This window comes from Globicephala melas, chromosome 9 (assembly GCF_963455315.2).
Source record: "Globicephala melas chromosome 9, mGloMel1.2, whole genome shotgun sequence".
In the NCBI taxonomy this organism is placed as follows: Eukaryota; Metazoa; Chordata; class Mammalia; order Artiodactyla; family Delphinidae; genus Globicephala; species Globicephala melas.
In genome coordinates this window covers 78,650,637-78,673,965 of record NC_083322.1, presented here as the reverse complement: position 1 = coordinate 78,673,965, position 23,329 = coordinate 78,650,637, and the positions used below count along the sequence as shown (strand labels likewise).

General features: G+C 35.1%; 1 protein-coding gene across 2 annotated transcripts in view; it reads right to left on the bottom strand.

Moving 5' to 3' along the window:
• SEMA3A (semaphorin 3A) overlaps positions 1-23,329 on the bottom strand; it is a 647,654-nt gene that overhangs the window by 23,686 nt on the left and 600,639 nt on the right. For both annotated transcript variants that reach the window (XM_060304734.1, XM_030856995.2), the window contains 3 exons: positions 19,822-20,041; positions 16,260-16,351; positions 1,310-1,351 (listed from right to left, as the gene is read on the bottom strand). In XM_060304734.1, coding sequence (XP_060160717.1) covers positions 1,310-1,351; positions 16,260-16,351; positions 19,822-20,041 — 354 coding nt within the window. The remainder of the gene's footprint in view (positions 1-1,309; positions 1,352-16,259; positions 16,352-19,821; positions 20,042-23,329) is intronic.

The following is a 23,329-nucleotide window of genomic DNA, read 5'->3' as shown; positions in this document are numbered from 1 at the left end:
ATGTTAAAACAGAAAGAAATGTTTTACAAAACTAGATGCAATGTAATTAACGTTGACAAAGAAGTCTAGCAGAAAATAAATAAATAATTTAAAAAATCATTACAGGAAAGAATATCCTGGTCTAGCTACTATCCTGGAAATCCCCGGATTTCCTTGCCAACATTTGACAATTTTTAGATTACAAGAACAGGTGAACACACACTTACGAAGTGTAAGATGACAGTATCAGGTCAATAATATCTGCACTCTGGATTTCTCTAAATAACTTGGAGATTATCAATCTATTTTGATATGAATGTGTGGAAAGGATATATACTGAGTTTCAGTGGCACAGTATTTTAGCATCCTGTATGAGGAATAATGTATGGTCAGAGATACAACATGTAAACAGTTAAGAAATAAGAGTCACCAAATCATTCTCAGATTCAATAATTCTGTATATAAGTTTTCATACAAAACTTGTATGTAAGTTTACAGTGAGTAAAGGGCTCCCTACTCCTTCCTGGCTTTCTCTTCTAGGTTATTTAATAATTAATTTCAACTCAGGATCCAAGCCATTTTTTTCTTTTTAGTTACCTTTGATATACTGGATAGAAAGGCTAGGTAACATTTATGTGGAAAAGGTAATTCATTAGAAGTTAAAATTATATTTGTTTTGCCCATATCATTTAGCATTTAGAAGTCATTTGTGTTTCTTAAGAGTCTTGCCAAAGCATTCATTCAACGTGAATGAAAAGACTTAATTTAACACGCTGCCCTTAACATTTGAATCCATGGAGTTTAATAACATCATTTGGCAGCGACCATTTTGCTGCTTCCCTTTTATATTTAGCCAAACTAAATGTTTTCTCTAGCATACAATACTACTGAAAAAGTAAAATTAACTTTTAAGTAAAAATCCTCCAAAAATATATAGTCCAGTGCGTAATTTTATTACCCTATATAATGTATTCTGTTTATACATACAAATTAAATTATAAATTTATTTATATTCTGAAATATTCACCAATGTTATTTTAAAGGATAGACAGATGAAAATAATTACTGAGTAAATTATATTATAATGACCAAAAAAGAAATGCTATAAATGAAAATTTACAACAAATGGTGATCTAAGAAATATATTTATAGGACATATATGAGACTGGTCAAAAGCACGAGGGCAATGAAAATTATCTTTAGTTTCCTACTAGTTATTGTAAGAATTTTTTCTCTTGTTTTTTGAACAATTGTTAATAAATCCATAAAATCTGATGGAACATATTTATCTATTTGAAACATAAAATTAACAAAATATAGAATATAGTACCTGCTTAGTGGAAAGCTCCATTGCTGAAATAGCAGTTGGTTCCTAAAGAAGAAAAACAAAATGTGAATTGTTTAGTCAATTAGAAAAGTCATAAAATACCAACATAAATTTCCAGAAAGATAACTTCAGTGCCTGTAAGAAGCACTATAACTGGGAAATAAGACATGTAAAAGAAATTGCATAGACAAGTGTTGTATGTATGGAGCAGACAATAAGTGCATCCTCCAGTTAACGACCATCAGGAACATACCCATGAATCAGGTTGGGTTTATTGCCCACTGTTCATGGGAAGCTCAGTAAGAGAGGGATGGAAAGGACTTATACGTTTTGGGCTTGTGTTAGGTAACCTAAGGAAGGGTTCCAGGAAGTAGGGCTTTGCTTTGCATTGGATGCTGTCAAAAAGCAGAGGTAATTCTATGATTCGGTATCTTCATAAGTCTTATTTAGGAGGGAAAAACAGAGTGAAGCTAAAGTAGCGATAGGTAAAGTAGCAATCACTCACTAGGGCAGAGTAGGGAGATATCTGGTCATTTTTATGGTTTGGACAACGTTTACATTCTTTTCTGTGTTTAGATATTCAGACATGATTACAGAATGGTCTTGCCTTTTTTTTTTTTTTTTTTTTTTGATTCATAATGGTCTGAGAATGGCCCCATCTGATGTTGGGGATCTGTGAAAATTTGTATGTTCAACTGGAGAACACCAAGACCATGGCATACGTGAGACTGTCAGGGCAGCTCCTAATAGCGCCAAGGATGAGCTGAGAGTACTAAGCTGGTTTCCAGCTGTCAAGAACTGTGAGAGCTCAGTTGGGATGAGATAATTTCTTTATTATTAAAATGACTAAGACGCAAAGACCTACACTTCAGGTCTCTGCTGGAGAACATAATCTCTTTAATTTCTATCAACTGGCTAATCTAGAGCAGTCATGACTAGGGAAGTAATCACCAATATACTTTGCTAAAGTGTTCTGCTAAAGCTTATCATAAACCTATGTATGCTGCATAAATAAAGACTGTTCTCTGAATAACTTAGACCACCAAAAGGCTATTCACCTGAATGTATTCGCTTATACTCTTAGATTCACTTTCATTTAACTGTGCTCCATCCTATGTCTCATCAATGACAAACACAACTCTAAGAAGAGATGGCTGGGCGGTTTCAGAGACAGCTGATGACAAAGAGGCTTAGGTGGGAAGAACAAAATCCTGAAAGGTCTCTCTGTGTAGGTGACTGAAGTTAAGCCCTGAAGAAAGGGTAAAGAGTTGCACTCTGGGGTCAAATGTATGGGTTCAAATAGTAGTAACACAAACTTGGCCAGAAGTGTGATATTAGGTGTGGTATAGAATCTCGAATTTAGTTTTCTCATCTGAAAAATGAATACAATGGTACCTTCCTCATAGGACTGCTAAGACGATTAAATGAATTAATAAATATAAAATACTTTACAAATTTGCTCATCACATAGTGTTTATTCAAATCTCTCCTCTTTCAAACGCACAACATACACACTCAACACGTGCACACAGACACACTCCCATATCCTTTCCTTGCTTTAGTTTTTCTCGAGTGCTTATCACTATCTAGAAATACATATATATGACATTTATGCATATATATGATTTATATATGACCTTTATCTTGAGTCATATAGGTAGAGGAGGTGAGTTTCCTCCGATAGCTCAAAGCTCTTATCTGAAGGTAGGGAGTAAGAGTAAGGAACTAAGGATTGAGAGGAGGGAGGAAAAGTCAATAAAAAGTAGGTCATGTAAGTACCACTGAGACAAAATCTGAGGATAGTAGACAATGACTCTCAAAACTATCCACTGAGGCTTGTACCAAGAAAAGTTTTATATATATATATATATAAATATGGAAATATTCCATTACTCTTTGGATGCCCACAGGGTTGTTAAATCTCCCACACCCTCAGTTGTGACTCTTGCTTGCCCTTTTGCCTGTCAGGGAAGTGCTGGGGCAAAAACTGAAAGACACACAGTGGGAATTAGAGGTGAGGTTGACAGGATATGAGGACAGCAGCAGAGGCATCTCACGTTTTCTTTTTTTTTTTGAATTTATGAATTTTATTTTTTTATACAGCAGACTCTTATTAGTCATCCATTTTATACACATCAGTGTATACATGTCAATCCCAATTGCCCAATTCATCACACCACCACCCCCACCCCCCGCTGCTTTCCCCCCTTGGTGTCCACACGTTTGTTCTCTATGTCTCTGTCTCAATTTCTGCCCTGGAATCCGGTTCATCTGTACCATTTTTCTACATTCCACATATATGCGATAATATACAATATTTATTTTTCTCTTTCTGACTTACTTCACTCTGTATGACAGTTTCTAGATTCATCCACGTCTCTACAAATGATCCAATTTCATTCCTTTTTATGGCTGAGTAATATTCCATTGTATATATGTACCACATCTTCTTTGTCCATTCATCTGTCGATGGGCATTTAGGTTGCTTCCATGACCTGGCTATTGCAAACAGTGCTGCAATGAACGTTGGGGTGCATGTGTCTTTTTGACTTATGGTTTTCTCAGGGTATATGCCCAGTAGTGGGATGGCTGGGTCATATGGTAGTCCTATTTTTAGTTTTTTAAGGGGCCTCCATACTGTTCTCCATAGTGGTTGTATCAATTTACATTCCCAGCAACAGTGCAAGAGGGTTCCCTTTTCTCCACACCCTCTCCAGCATTTGTTGTTTGTAGATTTTCTGATGATGGCCATTCTAACTGGTGTGAGGTGATACCTCATTGTAGTTTTGATTTGCATTTCTCTAATAATTAGTAATGTTGAGCAGCTTTTCATGTGCTTCTTGGCCATCTGTATGTCTTCTTTGGAGAAATGTCTATTTAGGTCTTCTGCCCATTTTTGGATTCGGTTGTTTGTGTTTTTAATATTAAACGGCATGAACTGTTTATATATTTTGGAGATTAACCCTTTGTCTGTTGATTCGTTTGCAAATAATTTCTCCCATTCTGAGGGTTGTCTTTTCATCTTGTTTATGGTTTCCTTTGTTGTGCAAAAGCTTTGAAGTTTCATTAGGTCCCATTTGTTTATTTTTGTTCTTATTTCCATTACTCTAGCAGGTAGATCAAAAAAGATCTTGCTGTGATTTATGTTGAAGAATGTTCTTCCTATGTTTTCCTCTAAGAGTTCTATAGTGTCCGGTCTTACATTTAGGTCTCTAATCCATCTTGAGTTTATTTTTGTGTATGGTGTTAGGGAGTGTCCTAATTTCATTCTTTTACATGTAGCTGTCCAGTTTTCCCAGCACCACTTATTGAAGAGACTGTCTTTTCTCCATTGTATATTGCTGCCTCCTTTGTCATAGATTAGTTGACCATAGGTGTGTGGGTTTATCTCTGGGCTTTCTATCCTGTTCATTGATCTATATTTCTGTTTCTGTGCCACTACCATGTTGTCTTTTGATTACTGTAGCTTTGTAGTATAGTCTGAAGTCAGGGAGCCTGATTCCTCCAGCACCATTTTTTTCCCTCAAGACTGCTTTGGCTATTTGGGGTCTTTTGTGTCTCCATACAAATTTTAAGAGTTTTTGTTCTGGTTCTGTAAAACATACCATTGGTAATTTGATAGGGATTGCACTGAATCTGTAGATTGCTTTGGGTAGTATAGTCATCTCCACAACATTGATTCTTCCAATCCAAGAACATGGTATATCTCTCCATCTGCTGGTATCATCTTTAATTTCTTTCATCAGTGTCTTATAGTTTCTGCATACAGGTCTTTTGTCTCCTTAGGTAAGCATATTCATAGGTATTTTATTCTTTTTGTTGCAATGGTAAATGGGAGTGTTTCCTTAATTTCTCTTTCAGATTTTTCAGCATTAGTGTATAGGAATGCAAGAGATTTCTGTGCATTCATTTTGTATCCTGCAACTTTACCAAATTCATTGATTAGCTCTAATAGTTTTCTGGTGGCATCTTTAGGATTCTCTATGTATAGTATCATGTCACCTGCAAACAGCGACAGTTTTACTTCTTCTTTTCCAACTTGTATTCCTTTTATTTCTTTTTCTCCTCTGACTGCCATGGCTAGGACTTCCAAAACTATGTTGCATAATAGTGGTGAGAGAGGACATCCTTGTCTTGTTTCTGATCTTTAGGAAATGATTTCAGTTTTCTACCATTAAGAATGATGTTTGGGGCTTCCCTGGTGGCGCAGCGGTTCAGAGTCCACCTGCCAATGCACGGGACACGGGTTCATGCCCCGGTCCGGGAAGATCCCACATGTTGCAGAGCGGCTGGGCCCGTGAGCCATGGCCGCTGAGCCTGCACGTCCAGAGCCTGTGCTCTGCAACTGGAGAGGCCACAACAGTGAGAGGCCCGCGTACCGCAAAAAAAAAAAAAAAAAAAAAGAATGATGTTTGCTGTGGGTTTGTCATATATGGCCTTTATTATGTTGAGGTAGTTTCCCTCTATGCCCACTTTCTGGAGAGTTTTTATCATAAATGCGTATTGAATTTTGTCAAAAGCTTTTTCTGCATCTGTTGAGATGATCATATGGTTTTTATTCTTCAATTTGTTAATATGGTGTATCACATTGATTGATTTGCGTATACTGAAGAATCCTTGCATCCTTGGGATAAATCCCACTTGATCATGGTGTATGATCCTTTTAATGTGTTGGTGGATTCTGTTTGCTAGTATTTTGTTGAGGATTTCTGCATCTATATTCATGAATGATATTGGTCTGTAATTTTCCTTTGTAGTGTCTTTGGTTTTGGTATCAGGGTGATGGTGGCCTCAAGAATGAATTTGGGAGTGTTCCTTCCTGTGCAATTTTTATTTATTTATTTATTTATTTATGACTGTGTTCGGTCTTCGTTTCTGTGCATGGGGTTTCTCTAGTTGTGGCGAGCGGGGGCCACTCCTCATTGCGGTGTGCGGGCCTCTCACTATCACGGCCTCTCTTGTCGTGGAGCACAAGTTCCAGACGCGCAGGCTCAGTAGTTGTGGCTCACAGGCCTAGCTGCTCCGCGGCATGTGGGATCTTCCCAGACCAGGGCTCGATCCCGTGTCCCCTGCATTGGCAGGCAGATTCTCAGCCACTGCGCCACCAGGGAAGCCCCCTGTGCAATTTTTTGGAAGAGTATGAGAAGGATGGCTGTTAGCTCTTCTCTAAATGTTTGAAACAATTCACTTGTGAAGCCATCTAGTTCTGGACTTTTGTTTTTTGGAAGATTTTTAATCACAGTTTCAATTTCATTACTTGTGATTGGTCTGTTCATATTTTCTATTTCTTCCTGGTTCAGTCTTGGAAGGTTATACCTTTCTAAGAATTTGTCCATTTCTTCCAGGTTGTCCATTTTATTGGCATAGAGTTGACTGTAGTAGTCTCTTAGGATGCTTTCTTTTTCTACCGTGTCCGTTGTAACTTCCTTTTCATTTCTAATGTTGACTTGAGTCCTCTCCCTCTTTTTATTGATAAGTCTAATGGTTTATCAATTTTGTTTATCTTCTTAAAGAACCAGCCTTTAGTTTTATTGATCCTTGCTATAGTTATTTTTTGTTTCTATTTCATTTATTTCTGCTCTGATCTTTATGATTGCTTTCCTGCTGCTAACTTTGGGTTTTGTTTGTTCTTCTTTCTCTAGTTCCTTTAGGTGTTAGGTTAGATTGTTTATTTGAGATGTTTCTTGTTTCTTGAGGTAGGCTTGTATAGCTATAGACGTCCCTCTTAGAATGCTTCTGCTGCATCCCATAGGTTTTGGATCGTTGTCTTTTCACTGTCATTTGTCTCTAGGTATTTTTTGATTTCCTCTTTGATGTCTTCAGTAATCTCTTGGTTATTTAGTAACGTATTATTTAGCCTCCATGTGTTTGTGTTTTTTACCTTTTTTCCCCTGTAATTGATTTCTACTCTCATAGTGTTGTGGTCAGAAAAGATGCTTGATAGGATTTCAGTTTTCTTAAACTTACTGTGGCTTGATTTGTGACACAAGATGTGATCTATCCTGGAGAAATTTCCATGTGCACTTCAGGAGAAAGTGTAATTTGCTGTTTTTGGATGGAATGTCCTATAAATATCAATTAAATCTATCTGGTCTATTGTGTCATTTAAAGCTTCTGTTTATTTTCATTTTTTGGATGATCTGTCCATTGGTGTAAGTGAGGTGTTAAAGTCCCCACTATTACTGTGTTACTGTCGATTTCCTCTCTTATAGCTCTTAGCAGTTACCTTATATATTGAGGTACTCCTATGTTGGGTACATAGACATTTATAATTGTTATATCTTCTTCTTGGATTGATCCCTTGATCACTATGTAGTGTCCTTCCTTTTCTCTTGTAACATTCTTTATTTTAAACTCTATTTTATCTGATATGAGTATTGCTACTCCAGCTTTTATTGATTTCCATTTGCATGGAATATCTTTTTCCATCCCCTCACTTTCAGTCTGAATGTGTCCCTAGGTCTGAAGTGGGTCTCTTGTAGACAGCATATAGATGGGTCTCATTTTTGTATCCATTCAGCAAGGCTGTGTCTTTTGGTTGGAGCATTTAATCCATTCACATTTTAGGTAATTATCTATATGATGTTCCTATTACCATTTTCTTAATTGTTTTGGGTTTGTTTTTGTGCGTCTTTTTCTTCTCTTGTGTTTCCCAGTTAGAGAAATTCCTTTAGCACTTGTAGAGCTGGTTTTGTGGTGCTGAATTCTCTTCACTTTTGCTTGTCTGTAAAGCTTTTGATTTCTCCATTGAATCTGAACGAGATCCTTGCTGGGTAATCTTGGTTGTAGGTTCTTCCCTTTCATCACTTTAAGTATACCATGCCACTCCCTTCTGGCTTGTAGAGTTTCTGCTGAGAAATCAGCTGTTAACTTTATGGGAGTTCCCTTGTATGTTGTCATTCTTCCCTTGCTGCTTTTAATAATTTGTCTTTAAATTTTGCCAATTTGATTACTATGTGTCTCGGTGTGTTTCTCCTTGGGTTTGTCCTGTATGGGACTCTCTGTGCTTCCTGGACCTGGGTGGCTATTTCCTTTCCCGTGTTAGGGAAGTTTTCGACTATCTCTTCAAATATTTTCTCGGGTCCTTTCTCTCTCTCTTCTCCTTCTGGGATCCCTATAATGTGAATGTTGTTGCATTTAATGTTGTCTCAGAGGTCTCTTAGGCTTTCTTCATTTCTTTTCATTCTTTTTTCTTTATTCTGTTCTGCAGCAGTGAATCCCAACATTCTGTCTTCCAGGTCACTTACCTGTTCTTCTGCCTCAGTTATTCTGCTGTTGATTCCTTCTAGTGTATTTTTCATTTCAGTTATTGTATTGTTCATCTCTGTTTGTTTGTCCTTTAATTCTTCTAGGTCTTTGTTAAACATTTCTCGCATCTTCTCGATCTTTGCCTCCATTCTTTTCCCGAGGTCCTGGATCATCTTCACTGTCACTATTCTGAATTCTTTTTCTGGAAGGTTGCCTGTCTACACTTCATTTAGTTGTTTTTCTGTGGTTTTATCTTGTTCCTTCATCTGTTACATAGCCCTCTGCCTTTTCATCTCGTCTATCTTTCTGTGAATGTGGTTTTTGTTCCACAGGCTGCAGGACTGTAGTTGTCCTTGCTTCCGCTGTCTGCCCTCTGGTGCATGAGGCTATCTAAGAAGCTTGTGCAAGTTTCCTGCTGGGAGGGACTGGTGGTGGGTAGAGCTGACTGTTGCTCTGGTGGGCAGAGCTCAGTAAAACTTTAATCCACTTGACTGCTGATGGTGGGGCTGGGTTCCCTCCCTGTTGGTTGTTTGGCCTGAGGTGACCCAACACTGGAGCCTACCCAGGCTCTTTGCTGGGGCTAGTGGCAGACTCTGGGAGGGCTCACGCCAAGGAGTACTTCCCAGAGCTTGTGCTGCAAGTGTCCTTGTCCCCACGGTGAGCCACAGCACCCCCTGCCCCACCTCTGCAGGAGACCCTCCAACACTAGCAGGTAGGTCTGGCTCAGTCTCCTATGGGGTCACTGCTCCTTCCCCTGGGTCCTGATGCACACACTACTTTGTGTGTGCCCTGAAAGAGTAGAGTCTCTCTTTTCCCCAGTCCTGTCAGAGTCCTGCAATGAAATCCCGCTAGCTTTCAAAGTCTGATTCTCTAGGAATTCCTCCTCCCATTGCGAGACCCCCAGGTTGGGAAGCCTGACTTGGGGCTCAGAGCCTTCATTCCTGTGTGTGGACTTCTGTGGTATAAGTGTTCTCCAGTTTGTGAGTCACCCACCCAGCAATTATGGGATTTGATTTTATTGTGATTGCACCCCTCCTACCATCTCATTGTGGCTTCTCCTTTGTCTTTGGATGTGGGGTATCTGTTTTGGTGAGTTCCAGTGTCTTCTTGTTGATGACTGTTCAGCAGTTAGTTGTGATTCTGGTGTCCTTGCAAGAGGGAGTGAGAGTACGCCCTTCTACTCCATCATCTTGAACCAATCTCTCATATGTTTTCTTAATTGTTTATCTTCCCCTGGCCCCAGCCCTCCCCACCCCTCTACCGCCCGACACACTAATTTAGGCCCGGGATTTGGGGCTGTTTCGTGCACTGCCACATACCTGGGATTGTTGCTCCTACAGTTGACCCTTGAACAAAAGGGGTTTGAACTTTGTGGGTCCACTTAGATGTGGATTTTTTTCAATTGTAAATACTATAGTACTACACCATCAGCGCTGGATGAATCCATTGATGCAAAACCACAGATATGGAGGGCCAACTGTAAAGTTATACTCAGATTTTCCCCTGCCTGAAGGGTTGGTGCGCCTAACCCCCAAGTTGTTCAAAGGTTAAGTGTAATTTGCAAGTTGTCAATAAATATTTGTTAAATAATGAATGAGTGAATGAATGAATAAATGAATTCCCTACCAATTTTCCCCCTTCTCTCCTACTCTTTTACTCTCCCCATTATGCTCTGTTCCTTCAACTGAATTTGTATATGAGATAAAGGAGGCCATCCTTTAAAGGAAGTTTTTCCTTAATCCTTTAAAGTTAGCTGTAATTTCTTTGAAAATAATCTGAATATTCTATACTCACCATCTTTACTTCTTCATGTCCATTCAGTGCCATTCATCCCTCAGCCCACTGAGTCTAGCCCTTACTCTAGAGAGGTGGCCTACGATTCTCAGAAAGAGAAATCACTGATGCTGAATGGAAGCTTTCAGTCTATTATTATTGCTAGAGTTCTTGTTTGATATGGCACTATTGACCAGTCATTTCTTCTTGACTGCTTCCTCCTTTAGATTTCATTATGCCTTGAAACTCTTTATTGACTATTCTCAGCCTTTTTCAGTCTTTTCTATCTCCAGCCATTCCTCATATACTTGCCTTGCCTTGTTGACTCCTTTCCACTCTTCTTTGGATGCCACATTGTTCCTGGTGGGCTTATCCACTCTTGTGGCTTTAATTACCCCCTGAGTACTGCAGAATTGCAAATTTCCACTTTGAACCCTGACATCTAAGCTGAGCACAGAATTTTGTTAACAAATTTAAGACAACCTGCCTGAGACACAAATGAGACAAATGATTTAGAATGTAAATTAATTTGATGGGATAAGTTAGAGATTTCCCATAATTTCCTATTTTCAGAGTTTAATGATATTAAAAATAATTTTCTATAGGAACTGTCAATCATAAAGACAACTATGATGAAAGAAATATCTACCAATTTTCTCTATACAGAAATAAGATCTTTGGAATTTAGTAGCATCAAATCACAAAAATCAAGGGGCCAATTCATCATAGACTTTTAGTTTTAAAAGATAAAACTGACAATTGTATTTAGGTTTACATAATATTGGAATAAGTGAACCCAAACAAATAATTCAAAAGAGTTAGGAAAATATTCCATAGCAGCTTCTTCCATTCCAAGAGTTTCACAGGAAAAGTGGTTATGTAAGCAGCTAACTTCATAGGGACTTTCATGAAATAAATTTTATAGCCAAGGTACAAGGAAAGTACTTCTTAGAGAATCAACAGCTAGTATAATTAAAATGAAAGTTAGCTATGTCTCAGTTCTTTTAAAAACTTCAGTGAAACTATATAAAAGTGAAGCTGGTGAATTTTCAGACATTTCACATTCATTGACAATACAAAAAATTAAATGTCTGTAAGGTAGATGGAAATGATCACTTCATACATAAATTGTAAAACAAAACAAACCCCAAAACACAAGAAATTCCATTGTGCCATATTATAATTTTAACGTTCTTCAATTAAGATCCTAGAATCTCTTAATTAAAAGAAACTTATTTTTCAGACCAGGAAAGTAATAACAGTTTGGAATAGGATGTGCTATATGCTGCCTGCGGTTGAATTTTAATAGACAATATATTAAGATGACATCCATTTAAATAAGCTATATTTTTTTCTGAGCCCTAGTTGGTGATGAATACAACTTTCATTTAAAACAGATGTAGCTTCATAAGCATTTTCATGAAACTGGTTTCAAGAGCAAATTTAATTGGAGTTCAAGTAAAAATGAAATTAAAAACTTAGCATCTTTTCAAGATTTTCTATGACTCTAATTTGCTATATATTTTTTTCAGATATTTTAATCTAGTCCTTATTAAACTTGCACACTTGCAGAGCTTTTCAACCTGCTGATCCCAGGAGAATCTGACAGAGCTCCCTGGATGCTACGCATGCTGATGCTCCTTTAGAATGAGTTAATAGACTAGGTTTTGGAAAGCATCAATTATGATTTACATTTGAATGAAAATTAAACTCTTTCATTTATTTGCTCAGCTGTTCATGGAATATTGCATAAATTGGGTTTAAAATGCATGTGTTATCAATGTAACTGCCTTGCAATCCTTTGCAGTCAATAGGACTATAAATAAAACCCACTGTACTAAATGCATTGCGACTTGAACACCTCACTGTCTCAAAAATAAAACCCTCTTTGGACTGGGGAAAAAAAAATCTCAATGTGAGTAAAGTAAAAATCAGCATACGTCTGGTTTTCATACCTTTTGAATATTTTTTTTAACAAGGTATAGGTGTAGAATTTTCAAGCATTTATTTTAAATGAGATTTTCATTAGTATAACTAGTTAACAATAGCTACAATTTACCAGTAATCTTCATTAAAAAAAAATTATGAAATGAAGAAGTGGAGCCTCAACTGACTTTAACCAACTTGTTTGGAATCACATAGTAAATGAGATTCAAACACCAATTTATGGTTACAAGTAATATTTGGAATCAGGTTTGTGTCTTAGTACTTTGATACCATTTTGAATATATAATGGCTATTTAAAGTCATTTCTAGAGTCCTATACCAAGGCCAATTTTATCTCACATCTTGTTACCTACAAAAATTTTACTCTAAAATGGAAATTTTATTACTGAGGAATATTTTTCTTTCTATACTCTGATCGGGATTTGATTTCACCCAGAAAAAAAGTATCTTAGATGTAACTGGAACCACTGGAATGTTCTGTGATTAGCCAGGGTGTTTTCCTAAAACCAACCTCAAGATGGCAATGGACATAGTACTGGCTTTAATTCCGGACTTTATATGAGGTTTGGTTATTCAGTCTAGCAAAGACACATAATAAACATGGTCTCCTGGAGATGATACTATGGTAAAATTAACTGGTTGGTTGACATTAAATGTCTTTCTTTTTAAAATCCAAGAGTATCAGATACCACCAAGACCCTAAATCTGTTCCTTGTCTATTTACCTTGTCAAACTACCACAGTGCTCAAATTAACCCTTTTAAATTTTATTTTATGTTAAATGGAATGACTTGCAAGGCTCAAATAAAAATACAGAAACTGTAACATTTCTCCGCTTGTTTCAGTGTATATAGAAATTGCTTTAATGTGTTTTTTGCCCTCCTTCTGCAAAATTAAACAAAGTTTGACAGTGAAATATTCCAATTGCTAGACCACAATATATGTATGAACTTTGCCTGATAGAACAGAATGTTGAAAGAAAATATTTCTCTAAACTCTGCCCAAATACGTTTTGTCTACTTGGGTGCCAAAGAAATAATAATGACAACAATGCATAAAACAGAATATGGGAGAAAAATGGAACATTTATCTCTGGAAGATGTGTCCCACGTTGCAAACAATCCTTTAACAAAATTATAAACTCGTAAACAATCATTTCCATGAAAGCACAATATTACGTATCCATACCTAATTGTTAAAAACTGAATAAAGAACCTCTCTCATGACATCTTAAAAAACCACAAAAAAAGTCATTCAATAGTTATCATAAGTGTAATTCGGCTGTGTATTTCTCTGGAAATTGCAAAACACTAACAAAATCTAATAGACATTAAATATTTGGGTTGGCAAGATGGCTGGCTTCCAACCTCTCAAGATTTTGTTAAAAGTCATTTAATAGATCAGCTTAAAGTAATATTTTTAAACTAAAATTTGATTTACTATTAAAAAACAAAGATAAGATGTGAAATGTAAACTTAAAATCCCAGAGATGTAGGGATTGAAAATTAGCTAGAACACAGTAGTACTGCAAAATTATACATATTCTGATTCGTAAAATCCTGGAAAATAATAGATAAAAAGAACCTTATTTTTTTAATGGCATGACATAATGATACAATTCTACAAGATAAAACTTAATTGTACTAAAAGATAATAAATTAAGTACTTGCAACTATGAAGGATAACATGGAAGAGTCTCTAAGCTACACAAGGTCAGGGACCATGTTTATAGTGTTCATCTCTGAATCACCAGAGATGATGATTAGCATTGTGCCAGGACCATGGTAGACATGTTTGTTTACAATTGAATTAGTAAATGGAACTTGTTATAATCATATACTATAACTGAAGGGGAATACGCAAAGGAACCATGACAAATTCAAAAGTAAAAGATTCTGGAAATAGTTAAGAAATTCTAAAGTTAACAATATTTTAGTACTCCTGCAACTTCATTTGCTACAGTGGTGGTAATATAGATTTCCAAAAATACAGAATTGGTAAAAATTTTTTTCTACTAGAATAATATGGGATATAATCAGCAGGATAACTTTTTGCTGTTCTCGGTTTATCTTCCTCATACTCTGGCACCTCACTTTAAGTGGGGTCTCCCTAAGAAGACCTTAAACTCTTTAACTTCTCATTTTTCATTTTTGCGTAAATACTGATTCCTTTGTTCATTTAATAAATGTAGGTTGAAAACACACTTTAGGCTCTGAAGACACAACAATGGACACAAGACAGCAGTATATGTATCTGCCCCTCAGTGCCCATAATTTGTTTGCTAAATCTAGATGGGCTCTGTATTACTGACACAGTCTATTTGCATAATTGTATTTTTGAATTTGTAGGATAAAGTATCAATGCGTAAATAATGAAATGGGACTTGGTGAAAGATAGGGATTAGTCATCATTCTATACCAGACAAAGTAAGGTCCAAGTGCCTGATTTTAAAAATCGTACTAGAATTATGATGACTGTGTTATTCTAAGACTTAAACCAAGGATTAGTAGAGAAGGCTACTGAGAATGTGGCTTATATTCAGTGTAGACAAACTAAAACAAGTAAAATTATATTGACAATAAGATTCTAAGCACAGGAGCTGGCACTGTCCTGGATGTTCTACATATAGTGTCTCTAATTCTTCTAGCTTCCTTGTGAGGTAGGTATTATTTTTCCTGCTAGGGAAGCTCAGAGGGACTGTATGGGTTCCAAACAGAACTGCCATGTAGCTAGCTATGACTGAAGAACCTAAGCCCTTCCCATTAGAACATTGTTTAGTTATTACAAGATGTCTGTGTCATGATGTACCAGTTATCTGTTTCAAAGCTAATCATAACTTTACTTGAATCTATATATATATATTAAAAGCTTGCCATATTTTACTTTATTTTCTCTTCAAAGTATTACTGAATAGTGAGCTAGAGCTCTATTGTGTTAATAAACTGGTCTAGAAGTATGGGGCTAAAAGAAGTCTTGGGAAGATTTTCCTTACAATCAAAATATTTAATCAACTGAAAACTTTAATTCATCCACTTCATTTTATAGATAAAGTGAGATTTCTGGAGACTAAATGAGATAATGTTAAGTTGTGAGACTAGATCCTATATTTTCTCATTTTCTGTCCATGAAATTCTTCTAATTCCAGATTATTTTGCAGTTATAAATGTCTCAGATTTTTGCCTTTTTTTAATCAAAAACTGAAATAACACCTTTGATAGGCATCTATTTCTCTGTTATATTTCATAAATGATTTATATCAAGGTGTGCTTCAATTCAAACTCTTCCTCCTAGCTGGCTTTCTAAAAGGAATGTGGTGTATGTTACATTACTTCAGTTTTCCTCCCTCACTTCAATCCATATACTGCTGCCTCTACCCCCAATCCTATACAAACCTACTTGGGCCATCAGTGATTCAGGACAAAAGGACAACTATCTGTACTCTTCATAATTGTGCAGACTAGGAATTCATAACAGATTTTCCACAAGTGGTATAAAAACCTCAAACTTTTTTTTGCTAACAAATGATTTCTTTAGGAAAATATGATAAAACAATTCACAAATAAGCTAAAAAATTATTGCAATGTCTTCATTCCGTTATCATTCTGAATGTATTTCCTTTAATACATTCATGGAAGTTACCTATCATCCCAGTTATACCATTAAGTGTGAAAGAGGGGATTTGGAGGGTAGGAGGCACACAGGGTTTGTTCATTGAGGTAACTTACATAAATAATATAAAATGTAAATCATATAATTTATCATTGAGAAAACAAAATATGAGCCAAGGATATATTTCTTTACATTTTTTGATTTAACTAGCATTGAAAGTTTCAAGGTTTATTTTGACTAGTGTCTGGCTTTCTAATTGACAAGCTAATTAGAAGGGTATGCTAGACTGCTTGTCCATACCAAGTTCACTGTGCAGCTGTCCTGGGGGAAAGACATACAAGGGAACTTGTTGACACTTGAAATTAAGCAGCACTCACCCGAAAAACTGTCATTTCTTCCAGCAGAACTTCTTCTAAATCATGCCAAGTCTCCTTAGGAATTGAAACTACTTTAAGAACGGTTCCAACATCTTTGAAAGAAAGTGGAGAAGAACACAATTTAAATAGATCTGAACAGAGTTTAGTGTTAATGCATGAAATCAGTATTTGACCAGAAAGAACATTTTGACGTCAGCATTTTAAAATTTATTTTATTGTTACAGCATTAGTAATATATACAAATTCATTTCATGAAACTAGATAAAGTATAAACATAGCTATGGAATAAAAATAGTTGAATTTTTAGAAATATCTGAAGCTTTGGAGATGATTTTATCCTAAACCTGTGTAATTAAAAAAAATATATATATATATAATAATCACTAGGTTGGATTATTTGTATTTTTAATCTCAACTATCAGGTGTCTCAAAAACAAAACTAAACTAAAAATAATACCAGTTTGACAGGGTTGAGGTTTCTCAAAAAAAAACTAAAAATAGTATATGACCCAGGAATTTCACTCCAGGGTATGTAGCCAAAACAAAACAAAACAAACCAAACCCAAAACACTAATTCAAAAAGATACATGCATTCCAATGTTCCTAGCAGCACTATTTACAATTGCTATCAACAGATGAATGGATAAAGGAGATGTGGTATATGTATATACAATGGACTACTACTCAGCCATAAAAAAAAGGAAATGTTGCCATTTATAGCAACTTGGGTGGATTTGGTGGGCATTACACTAATAAGTCAGACAGAAATACAAACACTGTACGATATCTGTTATACATGGAATCTAAAAAGTCAACAAATTAGTGACTGTAACAAAAAAAGAAGCTGACTCACAGATACAGAGAACAAAATGAGCGGTTACCAGTGGGGAGGCAGAAGGGGGAGGGGCAATATAGGGGTGGGGAAAAAAGGGTTATTATGGGGTTATATGAAATCATCTGTGTGAAACTTTTGAAAATTGTAAAGCACTATAGAATGTAAAGAATCTTTCATTCTATAACAAAATATACTAAAAAAAGAAAAAAATTACCAGCTTGACATTACAAGTTTTTCCCATTTTTGTTATGCAACCAGGAATTACTATGAATACTTAAAATATAAGCAAAATGGAAGGAATGTTGTCAAGCAACAAAAGTAGTTAGAGCCTCAGAGCCTGGCTGCTCACCTTCTTCCCACGAGGAAGACTTTAGTAGTTAGAGGCCCCTAACAACAGCTCAATGACCATTACCTGATAAATGACAATAATCTGATTTCTCAAAGTAAATACCTTGGATTACTTATTACAGTGGTTTTTCAACAACTGGCTAATCAATTTTGGTTAGCAAATTGGTTTAATTAACATGCTGTTCAATCAACTTCAGAGTACTAAAAAATTTTTAAATTCAGAACCATAAATAATGAAAACTGTTAAAATAAATACATTTTATAGAGATTTAAAGCACTGTTGATTCATTGTTAAAAGAGGTAAATTGTTTTAATGATAAGATCTGGCACTTTTACTCTAAGTGGGGTTAAGAAGCTACTATTTTCCAGTATTTACAGATGGGTTCCTATTCTTGATAGAATAAAGAACAGAGATTTATTAAATTCAAAAATTTGACTCTTCAACATACCATTTCTGATCAGTTGATCAAATATTTTTAGCTTCAATTGGCTCATTTTAATCAAATTAAACAGTCTAATTATTCGAGAAGAAAATCTTACCAGTAAAGTTACACCAGAAAAATAATTCAATGTATTCATATGACAGATAACCATTTTCAAGGGATCAATATGATGTGCTATATGAGACCAAGAAAGGTTGCTAGTGTATCCCTTGTAAAGTCAAAAAAAAAAAAAAAAATCCCTCTTTTAAGCAGATCCTTCTGTTTACAGGACCTTAGATTACTCATAACACCAAAGATTAAAGGTAAATTAGGTTAATATACTCAGTGCCTCTGATCATTCTCCAATACCCCAAAATAACTTTATCTGTGTTCCAGATCAAGTTTTACTGAGTAGTATTTCAAACAATTTCACACAAATTGAATCAGATTACTCAACTAGGATCAATGTGTAACTTACTTAAAAGATAAAATTACTGTAATCAATTTACTTTGTTGACAGATGACCCTGTTCTGTGCTGACCGATAGCCATCCACATCATCAGACATTCAACGTGCTCATGAAATTGGTTCCTTTAAAGACGGCTTGCGTCCAAGAAGAACTGAAAATTCATGATTAGGTTTCTTTGGTCAAATAGCTGGAAGCAAGCTTTTGTTGCATTGACAATGAGTGGGGGACTTCTCAACATGTTTAGGCCAGAGGTGAAGAAAAAGGTAAGTGTGACATTACTGAACAAGTTTAACTACTCTGTAGAGAGATCTAATTATAATTTGACATTAGTGATAAACTAATATTTATTGAAGAGAAATCCTATCATCTTATAATTTCTCAAGGTATTTATAACCAGAAGTTGATACTTGCAATTCATTGACTTTTATTGAACTCCAGGTCTCCCTGGGATTCCTTTATTTGATAGAGAAACTTTCTCACTCATAAAAGCAGACTGTAATGTATTGCTCAGAACCTGACACTTACACTTGATAACGTATTTCACAATTTTGTTATAAAACTTTAAGTCTTTAAAGCACTTACTGTGCAGTTGGCATTCCCCTGTACTTAATGCAATTTCTTTCTCTGTTCTCACCAAGGGAAAATAAATGTTATTATACAGGTTTCAGTGGAGCACTCACTCTGTTTCCTATTGATTTATTTCAGTTAACAATGTTAATGGAGACTAGGAATTTATTACCTTGGAATCTGACCCTAAGTAGCAAGTTTCAGATTTGTAACTGGTGCTTTTAAAAAAGTATTATTAAAGAGAGTGGGTAAAAATAAAATAATATGTCATAAAAGCAATGGAATTCATCCTGAAAATATACCTATAAAATGTTTGTTTCTAATCATGGAATTGGTAAAAAATACGTCACTAAATGTCTATAGAAATGGATCTAAAATGTATCTGACGATTCCTTAGGTCCACTCTGTTGGTCTTCTGATGAAGTTTTATTTTGCTTTGTTTTCCTTCTCATTGTATGGTAAAAACACTAAACAAATTTTGTTGCCAAAATTTATTTTCTGGAAGATTTGCACTCTATGATAATTTTAAAGTTCGGATAATTTTGCATCAATATATTCTAGAACTTTTATTGAATGTCTTGGGATCTGAGCAATACATTTTTGTCCTGAAAAGCCACTGTTCAGAAAAGAGTTATGATTCAATTATAGACATTGATTGTTCACCTAATCAACAGCTTTACCTGATTACATTTATCAACTTTTGATTGAAAAGGAAATTTAATTTAAATTAATAAATATATGTCAACTTGCCTAAAAAAATAACACATTGGAATGGGAGAATGTTCAGGTTTTTTAGTCATTTATTAGAGGTTAACTATATCTTGAGAGTGACTATAAAGTCTTCCTTCAGTTCTTAGTATACTTAATTAGTTAGATGCAATGTTCTGGAAGAACATTTAGAGCTGAAGTTAAAACATTTACCTGTTCCAATAAACAAGACATCATACTGGCCATCTTCTGCATCCACTCGATCTACTACAATTTGTGTAAACTGGTAATTTACGTCTGTTTTGATCATTATCGGCCGGTTATTAATAGGAAACACTGGATTGTACATGGCTGGATGACTTCTGGCAAATGTTATAACATCATCAGGAAGGTCTTTTGTAGACTCAAATCCACCAAATGTTTTACTGGGACACTATTAAGATAAAGAAAATATTATTTTTTGATTAAAATATAATGAATAGGATTATAATTTATATAATATATGGCCTCAATGAGCTAGGAATCTAAATCTGTAATTTTTAAAGTAACTGTTAAACTAAAAAACAAAATAATTTTACTTAAATTAGTAGATGTAATATATAATGTACATTTTCTAAACATATTTTAAGTCTCGATGGGATGTCATCATTTCTTACCAAAAATTGCAAATGCATCTAATGAATTCAGTGTACAAGAGAAGTCTGATGCCTCTATTAGTGACAACACCATATACTTTATGTTTAAATGAAGTATTTGAAATAATGAGTGGAATATGTTATAACTAAATGCTATTAATCATTAGATTAGAGAAAATCAAAAATTTTCTTGAATGCATTTCATTTCTCCCTATGGTATTATGCTAAAATATAAATGCTCTCTTCAAAGTAAAAGACAATATAAACTATTCTTTATTGCCTTATTTTTAACATAACCCTGAAAAAGTACCATAAAAAGGACCAAAAGTATTATTTCTTTAATAATTACAGTAATTCTAGGGATAAGGAGATGTGTTATTCAAGGTGTTAACAACTTGCATGGCACAGAAACTGACCAATCAGAATGGACCAAGCAGAACAGATGATGGCTATAGGGAGAGCCAGACAGGATGCTGTGCTGTACACTGTCATAATATCACCTCTGGATTTAAATGCTCCACTTAAGGCAGTAAGACAAAAACAAGAAAATTCAGATTTTACTGTCTCTTTTCACTGCATTTAATTATGTGGTGCAAGCATTCAGAGTACAGTAACTCCAGTCTCTTGCTTTTTGTCTTACACTTAACTAATTTCTGCCATTTAATGTAAGAGTTTGAGAGCTGAAATGTAGTTGAGTGGTTCTTGATCTAACAAGAGGCTTAGAAGGAGAAATCAATTGTCTCTGCCATTACCTTAACACAGATCATTAATAATTCATGAGAAATGAAATAAAGCTATTTTGAAACGGGAAGAGTATCTCTTTATGAATATATATGTATGTAGTATACAGATACACACACAATAATACACTAATATAACAGTTAAGGGATTTAGGGAATTACTTTTTATTTAAGTAAATTAAAAAAATTATTTATTTAATGTTATAGAAATATCAAATAGCTGTATAAACTCGTAGAAGAAACGATAAAACATATTTTGTAACATTAATTTTTTTTGCTTTTCTACCACCATTTAAAAACTACTTGCAAAAACTTAGAAATGATTGCAAAAGAGACTTATTTTAGATTTTTATCTTACAATTTGTCTCACTTTCTTGCCTTACTTTTATTTTTGTATTTAGTATTACTTAAGCTGTAGGTTTTTCTTTAAAAATAAAGAAAATGCCCTTCTATTGACACACTGCTTGAAGGCCTCAATATGTTTTTCTCCAGTAGTGTTGATGGAACGACATATTCTCAGCTGCCCCCTTTTGGGATTAATGGATTGATCTAAGGGAATTTTATTCACGGAGCAAGGTGTTGCCTCCTCTTGGCAGCCCCTCCCTAATTCCTAGCTTAGGCAGTGCTTTCTGTCTTCTGCCTCCAGCACTTGGTTCATACTGCTGACTTAATGGACCATGTCATAACAACTCTCTATGAACAATGGGTGAGAATTCAGGCTCTAGAATCAAACTGCCTGGAATGAATCTTGGCTCCTCTCTTTGCCTCAGAGTCTTCATCTGTGAAATGGGAACAATTATTGGGCTACTGTATATACTATTTTATATACATAGACACACACACACACACACACATATAAATATGTATGTATGCATAAATCTGTTAAAACGGGCTTCTTATAATCAATGGATAGTCTATCTTGTTCATTTTTTCTTCTGAAAGCCTATTCAGGTTTTTTACCTACAAGCTCCATCAGCTAGAAGTAATCTTTATGAAATGCTCATAAATAAGTTTAGCAAAAAATTTTACAGAAAATAAAGATTAAAAACATCCTATGCCTAATAAACTCATCTAAAAACATCATTTACTTGAATTTAACAATAAAACTGACATGAAATTAAAATAATGGTTAAACTTAAAGAACAAGTTTTTTCATCATATGAAATTATTTCCTTAAAGATTCTTAGGGTTATCACCTTCTAGAGAAATGGAAATAAAAACAAAAATAAACAAATGGAACCTAATGAAAAGCTTTTGTATAGCAAAGGAAACCATAAACAACACAAAAAGACAACCCTCAGAATGGGAGAAAATATTTGCAAATGAAGCAACGGACAAAGGATTAATCTCCAAAATTTACAAGCAGCTCATGCAGCTCAATATCAAAAAAAAAAAAAAAAAAACGCAATCCAAAAATGGGCAGAAGACCTAAATAGACATTTCTCCAACGAAGATATACAGATTGCCAACAAACACATGAAAGGATGCTCAACATCACTAATCATTAGAGAAATGCAAATAAAAACTGCAATGAGGTATCACCTCACACCAGTCAGAATGGCCATCATCAAAAAATCTACAAACAATAAATGCTGGAGAGTGTGTGGAGAAAAGGGAACCCTCTTGCACTGTTGGTGGGAATGTAAATTGATACAGCCACTGTGGAGAACAGTATGGAGGTTCCTTAAAAAACTACAAATAGAACTACCATAGGGCCCAGCAATCCCAGTACTGGGCATATACCCTGAGAAAACCATAATTCAAAAAGAGTCATGTACCACAATGTTCATTGCAGCTCTATTTACAATAGCCAGGACATGGAAACAACCTAAGTGTCCATCGACAGATGAATGGATAAAGAAGATGTGGCACATATTTACGGAATATTACTCAGCCATAAAAAGAAATGAAATTGAGTTATTTGTAGTGAGGTGGATAGACGTAGAGTCTGTCACACAGAGTAAAGTAAGTCAGAAAGAGAAAAACAAATGCCGTATGCTAACACACCATTGTAAAGCAATTATACTCCAAAAAAGATGTTAAAAAAAAAAATTCTTAGGGTTAGGAAATGTTGCACTGGATGGTTCCATCCACATATTCTAGAACATCTGCCGTCATATTCACTCACTTTCTACTGTATCACTCTTTTCTTTTTTTCTCCTTACTTTAAATTGCAGACTTAAAGCTGATTTTATTTTGAGATCTATCCACCTTTTTATAAGCCTGAATGTGTACAACAGGCTGGAAGGAGAGAGGTCAGCGATAGTAAACAGCATCTATTAAAACACCTAGGCCCTTTCCATGAGGTTTTTGTTTGTTTCTTCCTTGCATATCTTCTTTACCTAT